General features: G+C 39.4%; 1 protein-coding gene across 1 annotated transcript; it reads left to right on the forward strand.

The window, feature by feature from the left end:
• Positions 1 to 17,488: 17,488 nt before the first annotated feature.
• On the forward strand, positions 17,489 to 20,069 carry LOC121988888 (cytochrome P450 734A6-like). The gene is made up of 4 exons (XM_042542595.1): positions 17,489 to 17,867; positions 18,325 to 18,548; positions 18,648 to 19,301; positions 19,402 to 20,069. The coding sequence occupies exons 1-4, from the start codon at positions 17,585 to 17,587 to the stop codon at positions 19,867 to 19,869; spliced, it is 1,629 nt and encodes a 542-aa protein (XP_042398529.1). The 5' UTR covers positions 17,489 to 17,584; the 3' UTR covers positions 19,870 to 20,069.
• The last annotated feature ends 275 nt before the right edge of the window (positions 20,070 to 20,344 follow it).

A 20,344-nucleotide genomic window follows, 5' to 3' on the forward strand; every position in this document is an offset into this window, starting at 1 on the left:
GATCAAGTCCAAAGATTTTTCCAAAACATGAATCTTTTAGGTTGTTTGACAACCCTCCCACTATGATGATGCACTATCTATAATTATGTATCAATTGTGATACGTGTTGCAGTTTCTTGTGATATTTCATCTTGTACAGTTGGTACTAGATTAGACGTGTCTTTTATTAAGAACAAATTTACTTATGGGCTTGTGGTTCATTATATAGTCTTCTTCTAAAAATCAGTCATTGATGCTAACAATGACCTTCTGATTTTTAAGACTATAAACCTACTTTCGTTTCTCTAGGATAACCCACAAACAAGTGAATTCCTATCCAACTTATTATTGTCTCTCTTCAGCATATGTGTTGGACTACCCGAATCCGAATATGCTTCAAAATAGGCTTACACCTATTCAGCAATTCTATATGAGTAGAGAGTTCTTGACTTTGGAAGGTACTATGTTCACTTTCTTTTTCAGAGTATATCCTTAAAACGAACTTGGTAATAACTCATCATCAATCTAATTATTTCCATAAGAGTCCTATACCTTCTTTCTACTACACCATTCTGTTGGGGTGTACCAGGTACAGTTAGTTGGGATTGAATCCCTACTTTTGATAAGTGACTCCTAAATTATCCCAAGAGGTACTTGCCACTACGATCTTACCATAGTGACTTGATACTTTTACTTTAACATTTCTCCGCATCACTTAGTCTTGCGGCACATTAAGTAAATGTATTTGTATCTTGAATAGTTGTCTATAAAATAGATGAAATATTCGATACTACCTCTTGTCTGGATAGTCATAGGATCGCACAAATCAGAATAACCAATTCCAATGTATCTTTGGCTTCATACCTCTTATACTTAAAAGCTTCTCGGTTATTTTTCCTTCTAAGTAAGACTCGCAGGTTGGAAAGATTTCCACTACCAATGAACCCAAAAGTTCATCAGCTACCAATGAATCCTACTCAAGTTAATATAACTTAGCCTTAGATGCCAAAGATATAATTGGTTCATTTCCGAATGTTGCTTTCTCTTAAGTTAGAAGATGTGTTACTAATTTTCATTTGTTGCATCGTGGGAGTTATTGAATTTATAAATTGTCAACCAACGTACCAGAATAGATAACTTCCCTCTTTTTTCTTAATAACAACTTTGTTATTAAAAGAGGCAGAATATCAAGTTCTTTGAATAGTTTAGAAACTGAAAACTAGTTCTTTCTAAACTTGGTATGTAAAGACAATTACTTAAAATCCATATTTTATTCTTATCAAAGGATAAACATCTCCCACTGCAACAGCTGTCATTTTTATAGCAGTGCCCATGTGGACGGTGTTTTTATTTTTATTTAGTTGTCGGGTTTCCTGGAACCCTGCAATGAATTGCGGACATGATTAATGGCATCTGTATCCACACTCCAGGTTCTGGTAGATAACACCACTAAACATGTTTCAACTAATGAATTAAATACACCTATATTGTTCTTAATTCTAAGAAGACAGACTACCTTAATGTCCAAGTCCTATTTCCAATCATTACAATTGGGACTACTAAGTTTTTTCTATAGTATAACAACTAGGGAATTGACAAACATTTTAAATCCTAAGAATCACAAAAATATTTGGTCAATATCAATTCCTTAAAATCCCCATGAATTTTGTATGCCACGATAGTGTGGACGTATACAAAATCAAAGAAGAGATTTTATCCATTAATTTTATTATCTAGTCAATTTTACTTTATGACGAATAAAATTAATAGTTGATCTTTCTTTGATCAAATATTTGGTTAGAACTTTTGAATTTAAAATAACATTGATTCCTTAAACAATATTATTTAAATTCACCAACACCTCAAACACCGTGAATTTTGCATGCCACGATAATGTGGACGTATGCAAAATTAAACATTTGTAAGAGGAGGGGTTTACCCATTAATTATCTTGTCAATAAATCTTTATGACAAATAAAATTACCTAAAACACCGTGAATTTTGTATGTCACAATAGTATGGACGTATACAAAATCAAACATTTGTAAGAGGAGTTTTTAATTTTATTATCTTGTCAACCTATTTATTTGACAAATTAATAGTTGGTTTTCTTCGGTCACACAAATAATAGCAGTGACTCCGATGGGGAGGATATTATTAGACGTGCCTAAGTGTATACCATTACTTGACACTAAGTCCATTAATAAGATTGTGCCCCTTCCGATGGGGAAGATCACACGCTCTTAATTAACTTCCTATAGTCATCCAAAATGGAAGTTTAAGCTAGTGATCCGCAAACAAGCTCATCCGATATGGAGGAAGGCACTCAGAGCCAACGCGCAAGCTTGTTGCATCACTTATAAACCAGTAATGGAGACCGTGGAATTTATTAAAAATAAATTCCTCTCCCACTTAGTTATTTAAAATGAGGAATTTTGACTATGCTAGCCTACTTAACATGCATACTAACAAGTACACACAACACAGCATAAAAAGCAATAAATAGAAAAATTAATTTTCAACTATTATGGCTTTTATCTATTGCTGTCCTCCGTGTGTCGCCAACCCTAGCTGCTGCCATCTTTGGCCACCGCCACCGGGTCTAGTTGTCGCATCCATCTTGCTCCTTGTTCCGCTGCGCCTCTGGTCCTCAAAAGGTTCCACGCCTTGCAAGATTCGATCCGCGACATAAATAGAATTTTACATTTTTGATCCTATATTCCTCAAAGGAATATACATGTAAACTGGATCAAAAAATAAAATCCTAATAAAACTAAATATAGCTCCTGCTGTATTTTATAATACAATCATGCACACACAATAAAATGCACTTGACATGTCCAAGGGTCCAATCACACACATAATAACTATAAGCCATAATAGTTGGATCATGCATCCACAAAGTTAGCACATCCTACTATTATCCTGCCTAAATTATGTATGATATGTGCATAATTAAACTAATATCAAATACACAGAGGCAAACCCTAGCTCTGATACCAATTGTTGGTTGCTACTCGGAAAACCTAATGGTTTCACTGTACAAAAATTTTGTACAAAGGTCTGAACCTTTCCTAGCTACCATGTGTTCTTTTAAATTAAACTTGGATCGCCTGCGGAACTTAACACGTTTGATCCAAAGTTTAATTTACTTGTTCTTTTAGGTTTAGACTTGGATCTCCTGCAGAACTTAACACGTTCGATCCAAATCACCTAGGTTATTAATTCCATTAAATATTAATTTCCAAAATTAGCTTCCAAGACTGCATGGCGAGGCACATGGCCTTCTTAGATATGGGAACAACCACCACCGCCTAGACAAAGCCTTTTAAGGAAAGCTAATATTTAATTTCCTTAAATAACTTTGGGTCAACCAAAAGGAACAATCAAATCACAAGGAAAATAAAAATAAAAGAACAATCATCGAAAACTAATTCGAAATACTAGAATTGCATGCCTCTTGTATTTGGTATTTTTACAAAGAAATAAAACTAGTATGATGCGGAAATTAAATACTAGCATACCTTTCCTTTTACAAACAAAAACCTCTAGGTCTTCTACCGTATTCCTCTTCTAACCTCGGACGTTGTTTGGGCAACGATCTTCCGAGATGAGAAACCACCAAAGCACCTTCTTCTCCTCCTTGCAAGGTTCGGCCACAACAAGAGCACCTCCAAGGATGAAGAGCTTCAACCACCACCAATGCTCCAAGGGATGCTAGAAAAGAGGCTTCTTTTCTCTCCTTCTTCTCCTTCTTAGATCCGGCCACCAAAGCTATCTCCACCAAGAGAAGATTTCGGCCACACAAAGGAGAGGAGAGGAAAAAGAAGGGCCGGCCACACCCAAGGAGAAAAGAGAGGAAAAGTAGAATAGAGATGTTCACCATGAAGCCTCCTCTACCCCCTCTTTTATAATCCTTGGTCTTGGCAAATAAGGAAAATTTAATAAAAACTTCCTTAATTCTTTTGCCATTGAAAAAGGAAATTTATTTGATTAAAAACAATTTTCTTCTCATCAATATAATGGCCGACCATATTAAAGCTACAAACAAGGAGAGTTTTAATTAATTAAAACTTCCTAATTTGTCTCCATAAATTTATAAAAATTTTCTCCAATAATTTTCATCCCTTCATGATTGGTTAATAAAAAGGAAATTTTATAAATTAAAATTTTTCTTTTAAACATGTGGATAAAAGGAAAGTTATCTCTAAAAATTAAAATCTCTTTTAATCTACAAATAAGGAAAGATATCAAATCTTTTATTAATCTCTTGTAGAAACTTATAAAAGAGAATATTTAATTTTTAAACTCTCTTTTAAATCATGAACATGGTTAAAAAGGAAAGTTTTCTTAAAATTTAAAATCCACCTTTTAATCAACAAATAAGGAAAGATTTCAAATTTTAAACTCTCTTTTAATCATGTAGATGATTTACAAATAAGGAAAGTTTTTACCAAAAATTAAAATCATCCTTTTAATCTATAAATAAGGAAAGAGATTAATCTCTTCTCTTAATCCTTTGTAGAAAGCTATAAAAGAAAATTTTTAATTTTTAAACTCTCTTTTAAAACCATGATATCCACATAAGAAATAATTTTAATAAAAATCCTTTTTAATATTCTAGTGGCCGGCCACCTAAGCTTGGGACCCAAGCTTTGGCCGGCCACCAACTTGACTCATCCACTTGGTCTTGGTCGGCCCTAGCTTGGGTTCCAAGCTAGCTTGGCCGGCCCCATTGGATGGGTAAGAAGGTGGGTATGTGGTGGGTATAAATCACTATATACAAGAGGCTACAATAGGGACCGAGAGGAGGAATTGGTTTTGGTCTCCCGATAAAATTAAGCATCCCGTGTTCGTCCCGAACACACAACTTAATTTTATCAATAATAATTCATTCCACTAGAGAACTATTATTGAACTACCGCACCAATCCCAAATTACATTTTTGGGCTCCTTCTTATTATGAGTGTGTTAGTCTCCCTGTGTTTAAGATGTCGAATGTCCACTAATTAAGTGAGTTACTGACAACTCATTTAATTAATATCTTAGTCCAAGAGTAGTACCACTCAAGCTTATCGTCATGTCGGACTAAGTCCACCTGCAGGGTTTAACATGACAATCCTTATGAGCTCCTCTTGGGGACATTCTCAACCTAGATTACTAGGACACAGTTTCCTTCTATAATCAACAACACACACTATAAGTGATATCATTTCCCAACTTATCGGGCTTATTGATTTATCAAACTAAATCTCACCCATTGATAAATTAAAGAAATAAATATCAAATATATGTGCTTGTTATTATATTAGGATTAAGAGCACACACTTCCATAATAACTGAGGTCTTTGTTCCTTTATAAAGTCAGTATAAAAGAAACGACCTCTAATGGTCCTACTCAATACACTCTAAGTGTACTAGTGTAATCATATAGTTAAGATAAATTAATACCTAATTACACTACGACCTTCCAATGGTTCGTTCCTTTCCATTTTGATTGTGAGCTACTGTTTATAATTTATAAGGTACTGATAACATGATCCTCTGTGTATGACACCACACACCATGTTATCTACAATAGAAATTAATTGAACAACTACATTTATCATAAATGTAGACATTTGACCAATGTGATTCTTATTTCTAGATAAATATTTATACCAAAAGCTAGGCTTTTAGTATACATCCTAACAAAGATCACACGCTCTTAATTAACCTCCTATAGTCATCCAAAATGGAAGTTTGTTCTAGTGATCCACAAACAAGCTCATCCGATATGGAGGAAGGCACTCAGAGCCAACGTGCAAGCTTGTTTGCATCACTTACAAACCAGTAATGGAGACCGTGGAATTTATTTAAAATTCATCTCCCACTTAGATATTTATAAATGAGGAATTTTAACTATGCTAGCCTACTAGACTTGTATACTAACATGCACACACAGCACAATATAAAAGTAATAAATGAAAAACTAATTTTCAACTATTATGGCTTTTATCTATTGTTGTCCTCCGTGTGTCGCCAACCCTAGCTGCTGCCATCTTTGGCCACCGCTACCGGGTCTAGTTGTTGCATCCATCTTGTTCCATGTTCCGCTGCGCCTCTGGTCCTCAAAAGGTTCCACGCCTTGCAAGATCCGATCCACGACATAAATAGAATTTTATATTTTTCGATCCTATATTCCTCGAAGGAATGTACATGTAAACTAGATCGAACATAAAATAAAAATTTGCATCCATCGAACCTATATTCCATAAAAGGAATGTACATGTAACTAGATCAAAAATAAAATCCTAATAAAACTAAATACAGCTCCTGCTGTATTTTATAATACAATCATGCACACACATATAATTACCCTTGACATGTCCAAGGGTCCAATCACACACATAAAAAAAACTATAAGCCATAATAGTTGGATCCTACATCCACAAAGTTAGCACATCCTACTATTATCCTGCCTAAATTATGTATGACATGTGCATAATTAAACTAATACCAAATACACAGAGGCAAAACCTGACTCTGATACCAATTGTTGGTTGCTACTCGGAAAACCTAGAGGTTCCACTATACAAAAATTTTGTATAAAGGTCTGAACCTTTTCCTAGCTACCATGTGTTCTTTTAAATTAAATTTTGGATTGTCTGCGGAACTTAACACGTTTGATCCAAAACTTAATCTATTTGTTCTTTTAGGTTTTGATTTGGATCTCCTGCGGAACTTAACACGTTCAATCCAAATCACCTAAGTTATTAATTCCATTAAATATTAATTTCCATAATTGGTTCCTAGTACTGACGTGGCGAGGCACATGGCCTTCTTGGATATGGGAGCAACCACCACCGACTAGACAAAACCTTTTATGAAAAGTTAATATTTAATTTCCTAAAATAACTTTAGGTTAACCGAAAGGAACAATCAAATCACAAGGAAAAGAAATAAACATAAGAACACTACATCGAAAATAAATTCAAAATACTAGAATCGTAAGCCTCTTGTATTTGGTATTATTTCCAAAAATAACTAGTATGATGCGGAAAGGAAAAATTACTAGTTATACCTTTTAGAAAGACCTCTTGATCTTCTACCGTATTCCTCTTCTAACCTCGGACGTTGTGTGGGCAACGATCTTCCGAGATGAGAAACCGCTAAAGCACCTTCTTCTCCTCCTTGCTAGGTTCGGCCAAAACAAAAAGCTTCACCAAGGATGAAGAAAAACACCAACCATGCTCCAAGGGATGCAAGCTTTCTCTCCTTCTTCTTCTTCTTCTCCAAGTAGTATCCGGCCACCACAAGAGCTCAAAGCAAGAGGAAGGATTCGGCCACCACAAAGAAGAAGAGGGGAAGAGAGGATGGCTGGCCACAACACCAAGGAAAAGAGGGAGAAAAATAATAGAGGTTGTACCTCATGAAGGCACCCCAACCCCCTCTTTTATATTCCTTAGCCTTGGTAAATTAGGAAATTTAATTACAATAAAATTTCCTTAATTTTCCTTGACATGAATTAATTGAGAAAAATAAAATAAAATTTCCCAATCAACCTTGTGCTGGCCGGCCACAATCAAAAGAGCAAATTAGGAAAGTTTCAATCAACAAATTAAAACTTCTTAATTTGTTTTCGGAAATTTTAAAAATAAAATTTCTCTTCAAAAATCCCTTCATGGTTGATAAAAGAAATTTCTATAATTTTAATTTTTCAACATGTGAATAATTTTCAAAGAGAAAAAATAAAATATCTTTCCAATCTACAAATAAGAAAAGAGATCTAATCTCTTTCTTTTAATCTTTTGTAAATCTTTTAAAGAGAGATATTTTAATTTTAATTCTCTGTAATAAATTATATCTTCCACATAATAAAAATTAAAATTAAAATTCTTTTTAATTTAATGGGGGCCGGCCACCTAAGCTTGGGTTCAAGCTAGGGTCGGCCACCCATGAACCAAGGTTTGGCCGGCCCTAGCTTAAACCACAAGCTAGCTTGGCCGACCCCCATCTCATGGGTATGAAGGTGGGTATAGGTGGGTATAGTACTCTATAAATAAGAGGCTACGATAGGGACCGAGAGGAGGAATTGGTTTTGGTCTCCCGATAAAATTAAGCATCCCGTGTTCGCCCCGAACACACAACTTAATTTTATCAATAATAATTCATTCCACTAGAGAACTATTATTGAACTACTGCATCAATCTCAAATTACATTTTTGGGCTCCTTCTTATTATAAGTGTGTTAGTCTCCCTATTTTTAAGATGTTGAATGTCCACTAATTAAGTGAGTTACTGACAACTCATTTAATTAATATCTTAATCCAAGAATAGTACCACTCAACCTTATCGTCATGTCGGACTAAGTCCACCTGCAGGGTTTAACATGACAATCTTTATGAGCTCATCTTGGGGACATTATCAACCTAGTATCTCTAGGACACAATTTCCTTCTATAATCAACAACACACACTATAAGTGATACCATTTCCCAAGTTATCGGGCTTATTGATTCATCGAACTAAATCTCACCCATTGATAAATTAAAGAAATAAATATCAAATATATGTGCTTGTTATTATATTAGGATTAAGAGCACACACTTCCATAATAACTGAGATCTTTGTTCCTTTATAAAGTCAGTATAAAAGAAACGACCTCAAATGGTCCTACTCAATACACTCTAAGTGTACTAGTGTAATTATATAGTCAAGATAAACTAATACCTAATCACACTACGACCTTCTAATGGTTTGTTCCTTTCCATTTAGGTCGTGAGCTACTGTTTATAATTTATAAGGTACTGATAACATCATCTTCTGCATGTGACACCACATACTATATTATCTATAATATAAATTAATTGAACAACTACAAACAAATGTAGACAATTTGACCAAATGTGATTCTTTATTCATAACAAATATTTACAAAAGCTTAGGCTTTCAGTATACACTCTAACAATAGAATCCCGGGAGGGGCATATAGACGCGCACTTTTATAAGGCTATTAGTATAAGATCGACCTAGCCAAATCCGGTCGAGCATAAACAACCTTGTTACATCCTTTACATATACTTGACCAAAATTAGCTTAACAGAAAATATTCTCAATATACAAATACATCCGTTATATTAATGATAGGTGAACAATAAGTGGTCATATGACAGTCTGTTTCATTTGATGAGAAATATTTTCTAGAGACTTCTACAGGTGAACTAAACGATAAAGAAGGTACATCTGGGGTACAAAAAAGGTTCCTTGAACTATTTTTGCAGATGATATCATCTCCTTACAAACTCTAACGAACCAGGGTCCACCTCATGACTATGGAAGTTATATGGGATGGTATAAAAAGGAGAATCCTCTCCGCTAGTAAGGCAAGGTGAACATCATCACTCAAACCCTAATTCCATTTCGGTTTTACTGTTCTTCTTCCTTTTCCTTCATCTTCCAACAAGTGAACTGACTTGAGCGTCAGAGGGCCTAGCCAAGGATTCCCACTCCGGTCTTAAATCACTAACGCTTTGTTGGCGGATCTTGTGGTGTGTAGGCGAGGTTCTCTCCAGTAGATCTGCTTTGCCGGAGTTCTTCTTCATCAGATCTACTTCGTCGGATTTCATCCTCTTCAAATTTACTTCATTGGAGGTTTCACTCTTCAGATTTACAACACCGGAACCTTCTTCATCAACCTTCCTAATCATCCCTCGGAGTCTCGCTGGAGATCCATTGTACAGGAGTTTCTTTAGCTTCTCATAACGCATCTTCTTCGCCATCTTTATCCACCAAAGCACCAGCGCTTCATCTCGTCGGATTTAAACAGGATCACAGGGTATTAAAATTGTGTGTGTGCCTATATATATATATATATATATATATATATATATATATATATATATATATATATATATATATATAATCTAGATTCTTTGATAACCAACTCTCAATTGATTTGGTGAAGCCCAAAATTAAGTTATGTTTACTGGAGTAGTTGACACTAATGATCAAACCTAAGTTTTAATGAATGACAAATGGATTAAAGTTAAATGTTGTGTGATCTAACATTTTCTACCAAGTATGTAGGACTTGACTGGTTTGACACCAAGCTGAAATCCAACTAGGTCTAAAGGATCTAATAGCTGGTGTAGAAGTTCATATAAGTCAAAAAGTGACTTGATATCTGACGGAAAGTCTGATTGGATCCATGGGACCTGACAATTGGCCAAAGTCCAATTGGGTTTACGAACTTGACAACTAGTGGGAAGACCTGGTGGACTAAGGAAGAGTCAAGCGATTCTGCAGGGTAAGTAAGGTAAGTCACTGGAGGAGAGTGTTCCAGTGATGACGAATCCTAATTAGGGACTTTAGGCGTAGGTCTAATTTAGGTTTATTTTAGAAACCTAAATTAAGATCATGACTAAATTTTGATCTCGAGAAGACAGAATCTAATTAATACTGTTTATTTTTATTGTGCTAACTTTATTTTGTAGGATATATTTTGTTTTCTTGGACTAACACATTTTGTAGGATGAAAGGAGCAAATTCAGTCTCAGGTGAACATTACTCGAGGCGCGTTCAACCTCATGGAAGGTGAAGGCGCCTTTAATGCTCAATAAAAGAGAGCTTCGGCCAATGCATTCGACATGACTCTTCTGTTGGATCGAAAGCGCTAGAGGGGGGGTGAATAACGCTCGTGGCTTTCACTCGTTTTGTAATCGTAAAACAATTGAGAAGTAGCAACGGAAAAAGAACAATACACAAAAGACACCAAGATATTTACTTGGTTCGAAGCCTAGGGAGACTCCTACTCCAAGGCCTACGATCGTTAATCGCTTTCTATGGGTAACAACTATATCGCGTAAATTCAATTACAAAAGTATTACAGTAGTGCAATAACAATAACAGAGTTATACCGACGACAGAATCAAAGTCTTGGAGCTTCGGGTCATCGGGGGCTTGCAACAGCACTTCAGGGTGTCTTTTGGAGCAGCACGTTATAGTAGAGATCTCTTGAATTCATTGTTTTAAGCTGCTGCTCGAAGACCCCTTTTATACAGTGCTGGAGGCGCCTCCATGCCTGTCCGAGGCACCTCCAGGCCGCCGAGTCGCACGCGTGGATCAGCTCTGATCTGGTCGCACCTTATCCCATTGAAGGCGCCTCCAAGCTGCTCCAAGGCCCCTCCAGCTTCCTCCGAGGCGCCTCCAGCTTCTCTGGACAGCTGGCTTCGGCTAGCACCCGAGGCGCCTCCAAGCCCCATGGAGGCGCCTTGGACACTGTTCATCCGAGGCTAACTGTGCTTCTTTATTCCTGCAAAATGTGTTAGTCCCAAACACAATCCCTGCAAAACAAAGTTTAGCACAGAAACAATATGATAGATATAATTGACAGTCATCGGACTGTCCGGGTCTGACTTCGGATTTCCAACTGGAAACCCTAGGTCGACCCAACGCCTACTGTTCCTTCTACGGGGAACGCGTCCTCACCTACTCCACTCAGGAGATTTACCTGTTGCCAGTGCGATCCTCCAGATCGACTGGACTTTTGCTCAGCGTTTGAAGCTTCCGGACTTTCTGCTGGACTTTTGCTTCTCGGCTGGTCCAGTCTTCCACTTGGTTCGCGACACCAGGACTTTCCACCTAGGGTTACCCCCCCAGGACTTTTGCCTGAAGCTCTCGACCCGCCAAGACTTTCTGCATAGGGTTACCGCCCCCTATGACCTAGGGTTACCACCCCCTAGGGTTTTCCACCTGCCTAACTGCAGCTAGGACTTTTGCCTAAGTACACTTAGGACTTTTCTGCAAACTTGTTCAACATATTAGAAACCAAAACACCTTAACTTTGAACCCTTTGGCATAATCGAAACATAGGTTCGATTGTCGGATGCTTCCCGCACCAACATCTTCTACAAGTTTTTACACAATTGTTCAACGATCCGACCACTCCAACTTCGTGTTGCTGCTCTGCTACGACATTGTTGCATTTGACTACTACTGAGAAGTCGTCCAACACCGAACTTTCCTTTAAATCTATAAGTGTTGGGTAACGAAATTTCTTTGTGTACTTAATTACTGCATAAAGGAAAGTATATCTTGTTACACTTATCCTATCCTTTTTATTATACTCGATTCCCTCTTCCGACGGTTACGGAAGAGGTTTGTAGTAGATTATCTATAGATAAGTCCACAGGACTTGGGTCTTGATGTAGGAGTCACCGAAGGCTTCGAACCAAGTAACCGACCGAGTTATTGTGCTCTTGGTTTTCTGTTTCTATTTTGTTTCTGCTGCGTACTTATTTTATAAATCGAAAAGATAAGTTTTTGGAACCATGTAATTCACCCTCCCCTCTCGTGTGTGTAATGATCCTACAACGTTAATGCCCTTTTTCCTTTTCACACAGAAAATAATTTCAATGTTTATAAGTAATTTCAACTTCTTATCCTTCTCACACATCAATCCATCTGTATCGATTATTCTGCATCGCTTCTTCTAGCCTCCTCAATCTTCATCAATTCTTCATCGTTCTCTCCTTCCCTCTCCCTTTCTAATTTTTGCTATAACTTTCTCCTTCTTATACGCGTATTCATGCATTATATTTACATACGCAATGCATGTGCGCGTTGGCTAGTATATATATGTATATAGGTTTATTAGCCTGCACACTCGTTCGGTGCATACTCTTAAGCGATCCTTATATGTCTGTGCACTCGGAGCCCCTCCCGGGTGCCCCGATTCACTTTTGAATTGAGGCACCCAGGGGTGCATCCAGACGCCTGGAATTGTGAGGGTCGCCTAGGAGTGTGCACTGAATGGGTGTGCAAGATAACAAACCTCTCTCTCTACATATAGAGTAATTTTAGCTTGCACATCCTTACACTGCACACTCCTGAGCGCCCCTCACATGTTCAGAGTTGGGGCGCCCAAACATGTGAGGGTTGCCCAGGAGTGTATAGGATAAGGGTGTGTAGGATATCAAAAGTTTATATATTGATCCTATCCAAAAATAGCAAAGATGGCAAGTTAGGTATGTGACTTCAAAGTTGACGCGGTGAAGACTCCATGTAGCCCTACAACACAAAGCGTCAGTACGGGGCCAGGAAGGAGTTCCCGACATTGGTCCTCCGACTCTCAAGTCAATCTCCGGTGATCTTAAGAAATGAAGAACTATAGCTAAGATATGTCAAAAATGAATTGCGCATACCTCTCTCTGTAGATGAGAATCCCCTTTTTATAGTGCCACTATAGTGTGAGTGAATGCATCCCAAAGCGTAGGCATGTTTTTCTATGTATCCTAGGAAAAGATAAGTCAAAAAGTGTTCCTGATATAATTTTTTAAGCAGTCATGCAGTTCTCTGATGTGACAACCTGGAAGCTTCTAAAGTACAACTACCCGTTGGACATGCCCTGCTATCAATGGCACAAACTCTCAAAAGGATATGAAAAGATATTTGGCGGGATCATGCGCAGCCGACCGGAGTCCGCTCGACAGTGTCCTCGGGGCCTGCTGGCTTGTCTCTTTCCTTGCTTCCTGACTGTCATTGGTTATCCTGCTCTGACCAAACGTGGAGCCCGGTCAGTGAGACCAGCTGCTACTTGGCTCTCTTTATTATCATAGGGCAATTTTACCCGATCGGGGAGAGCCCAACTTGTTGGTCTCCAAAGCTGGTACCATCTTCTTGGCAGTACCCGACCCGCTCGGCCGACTTAGATATCTCACTTGACTTTGTCTTTTACATCAACAGATCTTCCTTACTCCAACATATATATATAATCTTAAACCCTGAGACATAAATCCTAAATCCTAATCTTAAAAAAAAAAAGTTACAGTAAGTGTGCATGGATGTTCAACATAAGGAGCGTGAACAACATATCAAAGTCTTTTATATATTAGGGGCAAAAATTAAAAAGCACTCCAAATCAAAAGAATCGTGAGTTGAGCACCCTTTTAAAAAAAACAAAAAACAAATGGTTCTCTCTCTCATGATTTTATCTTGAAATTACCCTTTAACCTAGTGTTGTTGTAGAAGCTTCCAAGTAGTTTCTATAATAGGTAAAAGCTACCTAGTAGCTGCTATAATGTATAGAAGATACTTGATAGTTGCTACAATGTATAGAAATTACTCAGTAGTTGTTGCAACGTGTGTAGAATGAGTTTAAAATTTAAGATTTATATTGTGTAGAAGTTATCTAGTAATTGTCACAACATGTAGAAGTTACTCCGTAGTTGTTACAATGTGTAGAAGCTACCCAGTAGCTGTTACAACATGTTTAGTGTAAGTTTAGGATTTATGATTTAGAATATCTAAATACTATTAAAAATTATTTAAACTTCATCAAAATAATTTTAACATAGTTGTAAAAGCTATTTTGATATAATAGTATTTAGATATCCTAAATCCTAAACCCACATTAAACATGTTGTAGTAGCTACAGGGTAGATTCTACATGTTATAACAGCTATTAGATAGCTTCTACACAATATAAATCCTAAATCTTAGAGCATCTCCAATGCAAGGTTTTTAAAGTGGTTTGTGAAATGAAAAAGCTAAATAAAAAAGTTCTAACCATTGTGGATGTAAGGTTTGAAGTTTGTTGTTAAAGAACAGTAGTGAAATTTCAAAGTTATTTTTTTTGTTGAAATTGATGTAATATACATGTAGTCATGCAATTACAGGGGTTATTCTCAATTTAGTCCCTCATTATTTAACATGGTGCTGATTTTGTCCCTAATTTTTCAATTGATCAAATTTAGCCCTCCAATTTTTGAACGTTTTCTCAAATTGATCCTTCTGTCCAAATCCCCGTTAAAATAGACAGGAAGACTTGTTTAACCGATGGAAGTGACCTATGTCTTACTTTTATTGTTGCGTTATTTTCTAATCCTGACATTGATTGAGTTCGAGATTTAGAAACAGAGATTTGGACGAAAAGAGTTTGACAGAGCGACGAGTCCTCCTCCTCCTCCATCCTCCTCCTGTTCCTTCTCAATTTTTTAATCCCACATATACAATGACCCACGGTAAACCCTAAAGTCCACAACAAAACGTCCTCATATGGCATCGACCCAATTGTTTGCTTCCTTCCTTCCTTCCTATGCTGCGCCTCAGCTTAATTTGAGCAAGGCTGAATTTCCATAGGTCGAAAGGGAGAATTCAAGTCTTAATTGAGTTTTGAGATCGAGTTGGTACCTCGGTAGCCACCGGAGCAGGGTCGAAGAAGACGGTGCTGCCATAGGCGAGGAGGCCGAGGCGATCGAAGAGGTCGAACACCTCACTGCCGGGTTGGTGGACGGCGGCGACAACCGTCATCCTCTCGCGGCGAGCGAGGCGCGCGATCCGGCGGATGACATGATAGGCGGCGGCGCTGTCGAGGCCGCTGGTAGGCTCATCGAGGAAGAGGAGCGACGACCGGGTGAGGAGCTCGACGCAAATGATGATGCGCCGCCGCTGACCGCCGTTGATGCCTTTAACGTGCCACCCGCTGATTCTAGTGTCCATGGCGGCCGCCAATCCCATCTCCCTCATCGTCGCCTCTGCCCTCGCCTGCTTTGCAGGCGTTGACATGGAGTCCGACAGCTGGAGCTGCACTGAGTAGCAGACGACCTCCCTCACCGTCAGCGTCGTCATTAGCACGTCGTCTTGGTTCACATAAGAGAGGTATAGCTCAATAGGATCTCCAGAATGGGGAAACAACGCAACAATAAAAGCAAGACATAGGTCACTTCCACCGGTTAAACAAGTCTTCCTGTATATTTTAATGGGGATTTGGACGGAAGAATCAATTTGGGAAAACGTTCAAAAATTGGAGGGTTAAATTTGATCTATTGAAAAATTAGGAACGAAATCAGCACCATGTTAAATAATGAGGGACTAAATTGAGAATAAACCCTACAATTACATATTATCAAGTGAATCACACAAAAATCATTTAAAGTTCTAACTATTGGAGATGTTTCAATAGGTTTTTAGAATATTGATGTGACATATTTGAATCATAAAAAAAACTTTTGTAAAACTTTAACTATTGAAGATGCCCTTATACTCAAGCTAAATACGTTATAGCAGTCATATGGTAGCTTCTACACATTGTAGAAGTTATTATGTAGCTGATACATATGGTAAAAGCTATCCAATAATTATTATATATTGTAGAAGTTATCCGATAGTTGTTACATATTATAGAAATGATTAATTTGATCCTACTTCTGTAGGTCGTGCCTGCACAAGATTCATGGGGGGTGTCCCACCAACCCTTGAGTGGGCCTCACCCACCCCACGAGTCCTATGCCGACATTATCTATCCAAGCAGATTAACCTATAGAACTACCTAATAGTTTTTATAATAACACTAGTCAAGGAAAATTTTTGAGAATTATGTACTAATTATGAAATATTATTTATTTAAAAATAAATGAAGCATTTGGATAATTAATAAATAAAATTTAAAGCATATAAATTTTAAAATGATTTCTTTACTAAAATGAGGATTATCTATTAAATGAAAGCCATTTTTATTATATTTTATTAATACGACGAGATATACTGTAAGTAAACAATAATAAAGATTTTATTTTTAGCAATAAAAGACGGTTAAAACTTTCTAATACAATTGAAGCCTCTATATATATCTATAGCTATATATATATAGACGGTTAAAACTTTCTAATACTATATATATATATATATATATATAAAAGAGGTTAAAACTTTCTAATACAAGCCTGTATTCAAACTTTTATATATATATAAAATATTATTGGCAAAAATCAAAACAGCCTACCAAATTTAGAGAAATATTAGCTGAGCATTTTTTTTTCAAAAAAATTAAACGGGCGTCCGTCTCTTAATTTTATACCCGAAATTATCCTTTAATCCAGTATAGTTGTAATATCTATGAGATAACTACCATGACGTATATAAATTATCAGATAACTACTAAAATATATTTAGGATAAATTTAGAATTTATGATTTATATTATATAGAATCAGATGTTATAATATATAGAAGTTATTTAATAATTTCTATAATATGTAAAAATTTACTCAACAACTACTACAATATATTTAGGATGAATTTAAAATTTAAAATTTATATCATATAGAAACTATTAAGTAGTTTATCATTATAATGTTATAACTATTTAAAATAATTATAAAAATTATTTTGATATAATAATATTCAAATATCATAAATATTAAATCATAAATCTATACTAAATACATTGCTACAGTTGATAGATACTTTATATAAATATTAAATCTTAAACTCAATCTCAAATATTTTATTATTATTATTATTATAAAACTGATGTATGCTAGTTTTATCCTTCTTTACCTAATTGATCGACGGATCTCGCGTCAATAATGGACGACACCCATGAAGCGCAGCTGTGCGACCACTTGTGAACAGGTCAATTTGGTCATTACCTTCTGAAAAATTATATTTCCCTACGTCGTTGACCCTTCTAACCCTGACGGCGGCCCCAACGGCGCCGGCTCTGCTCCCAACTACGCGCCTATATAACTCCTCTGTCTCTCTCTCTCTCTCTCAAAATCCGAAGCCATAGCTCCCTTGCTATAAAACAAGACGCTGTGTTCTGCCTGCTCCTGTGGACGGCAAAGGATGGAGGACGACGGGGTGCGGTGGTGCTTGGCCGTGGCCGTGGTAGCGCTGGCGTGCATGGTGCTCAAGTTGGCGGACTTCCTGTGGTGGCGGCCGAAGCGAGTGACGGAGTACTTCGCGAAGCAGGGCATCCGCGGTCCGCCCTACCGCTTCTGCTTCGGCTGCGTCCGGGAGATGGTCGCCCTCGCGCTCGAGGCCTCCGCCAAGCCAATGATCCCCCAGAACTCCCACAACATCCTTCCCCGCGTCCTCTCCTTCTACCACCACTGGAAAACAACCTACGGTAAACATGTGCTCTCCCAGCTTGGTTCTTCATCGTCCATTTACATTGTGCAAAAATATATGAATTGTTCGGTGATCTTCCCTGTTATTAACATCTTGTTATTCCACTTTTTTTTGTTTTCTCTTCGAGTCCCCACCTTGTTTTCGATCCCGTTGTCTGCATCACTGTCTACTAAATGACGCAGTCCCAGTGAGCTTTACTGCTGTACCAGCTTGTGGTTTTTGCCTTTATCCACATAGAAGAGAGGGGCACACTCTGTTGCCCTACTCTTTCACTGAGCTCTGCCTCAGGAAATAGTCCTGTAGTTCTCGAGCTCTTCCCGTGGTTGTTACTTGTTAGCTTCCTCTGCTACGCTGCTCTGCTCTGCCTGCTCTGTTCTGTCCCGTAACTATATAGTTTTCACATCTTCTTTACTGTGACTAATTCTAATTAGACAGTGGATCAAACCTTTTTGCAGGCTCCATAGTGCTGCTCTGGTTCGGGCCTAGGCCGCGCCTCACTGTCGCCGATCCCGAGCTCATTCGGGAGATCTTCCTGTCCAACACCGACGCCTTCGAACGGTATGAGTCGCACCCGCTGGTCCGGCAGCTCGAGGGCGAGGGCCTCGTGGCCCTCCGCGGCGAGAAGTGGGCGTACCACCGCAAGGTCCTCAGCCCCACCTTCCACGCCGAGAACCTCAAGGTGAGCAGGGCACGCCTGGGATAATTATTTTCCAGTATGCAATCGTTTTTGTATGATATATGGTAATCATTCGAGACGTTGCCGCATTGTTTGTTCCAGCTTCTGTTACCGTTTATCGGGAAGACGGTGTTGGACATGGTGGAGAAGCTGGCTGGAGTGGCCTCCGGCGAGGAGGTGGAGATCGACGTGTCGGAGTGGTTCCAGACGGTGACTGAGGACTCCATCACTAGGATCGCCTTCGGACAGAGCTACAACGACGGGAAAGCTGTCTTCCGGCTGCAAGCGCAGCAGATGGCCTTCGCTGCCGAGTGTTTCCGCAAGGTCTTCATCCCTGGCTACAGGTTCTTGCCGACGAAGATGAACACGGACTCGTGGAAGTTGGAGAAGGACATGAAGAGGAGCTTGGAGAGGCTGATCGAGCTGCGAAAGAAGCGTTCCGACGAGGACGAGAAAGGGAAGAGGCAAGAGGGCAACGCGAAGGACCTGCTCGGTCTCATGATCGAAGCGAGCACCGGGAAGCAGAGGGCTTCGCCGCAGCTATCCGCGTGGATGACGGTGCGGGACATCGTGGAGGAATGCAAGACGTTCTTCTTTGCCGGAAAGCAGACGACGTCGAACCTGCTTACGTGGACGGCGGTGGTCCTCGCTATGCACCCCGATTGGCAGGAGCGCGCCAGGGCGGAGGTCCTCCGCGTTTGCGGCAGCAGATCTGATGAGCTCGTCTCCCGTGAGGAACTGACCAAGCTCAACACGGTAATCTTAATCAAACATTAACTCTGATCACCTTCCAATCTCGACACTCGAAAACATTTTGATTCATTTATCTTCTCTCTCTTTTCTTTTTGCCTTTCAGTTGGGGATGATACTATACGAGACGCTCCGGCTGTACCCGCCGGCGGTGGCGACGATCCGGAGAGCAAAAGTGGACGTGGACCTTGGCCACTACCGCGTGCCGCGGGGAACAGAGCTGATGATCCCGATCATGGCCGTGCACCACGACGCGCGGCTGTGGGGTCCGGACGTGGCGCAGTTCAATCCGGCACGGTTCGCCGACGGAGCCGCCCGCGCGGCCACCCACCCCGCGGCTTTCATGCCCTTCGGCCTCGGGCCGCGCACGTGCATCGGCCAGACCGTCGCCCTCCTCGAGGCCAAGCTCACTTTGGCCATCCTCCTCCGCCGCTTCGCCATCCGCCTCTCCCCCTCCTACGTCCACGCCCCCACCGTCCTCATGCTGCTCTACCCCCAGTACGGCGCCCCCCTCCTCTTCCGCCCTCTTCCTCCGCCACCCTCCGACGATCCAAATCCAAACCTCTCCTCGTGACGCCTCCTCCCCACCCTGTTTTGTGTATTGCAGGTTGACTAATTAAGCCCCTGCAACCTTGTAAGCTCGTGACCAGTGACTCCCACCATTACTGACTCGGCAATGTAAAAGCTTGCCACAAATTTGGTGGAACAGCTCTCTCAATAGTTTGATTTCATTTTAGTCAAGTAAATTCTCCAAATAAACGCATCTTAAATCTATAATTCACCATCAGAAGCTGTAACTCTACCTGTTTCCTTTGGCAAATTCGCCTACGTTAGTGGTGGAGTGGAAGTAGAAGGAAGGAACAGTTACGACCTGCAAAAAAAGGGTGGCGATGATTGGACACTTATTTTGTTGGACGGATGTAATTAAATTGTGGGCTAGCTGTCACGCTGTACGGCATGAGCCAGTGACGACAGAGGTGGCGGCACTGTCGCAGGGCGCAGAGTGGGTGGGTGGCCGGCGGCGAGCCTGCCGGAGGCAACAGGCGCAA

Source organism: Zingiber officinale, chromosome 1B (genome assembly GCF_018446385.1).
Source record: "Zingiber officinale cultivar Zhangliang chromosome 1B, Zo_v1.1, whole genome shotgun sequence".
Classification (NCBI taxonomy): domain Eukaryota; kingdom Viridiplantae; phylum Streptophyta; class Magnoliopsida; order Zingiberales; family Zingiberaceae; genus Zingiber; species Zingiber officinale.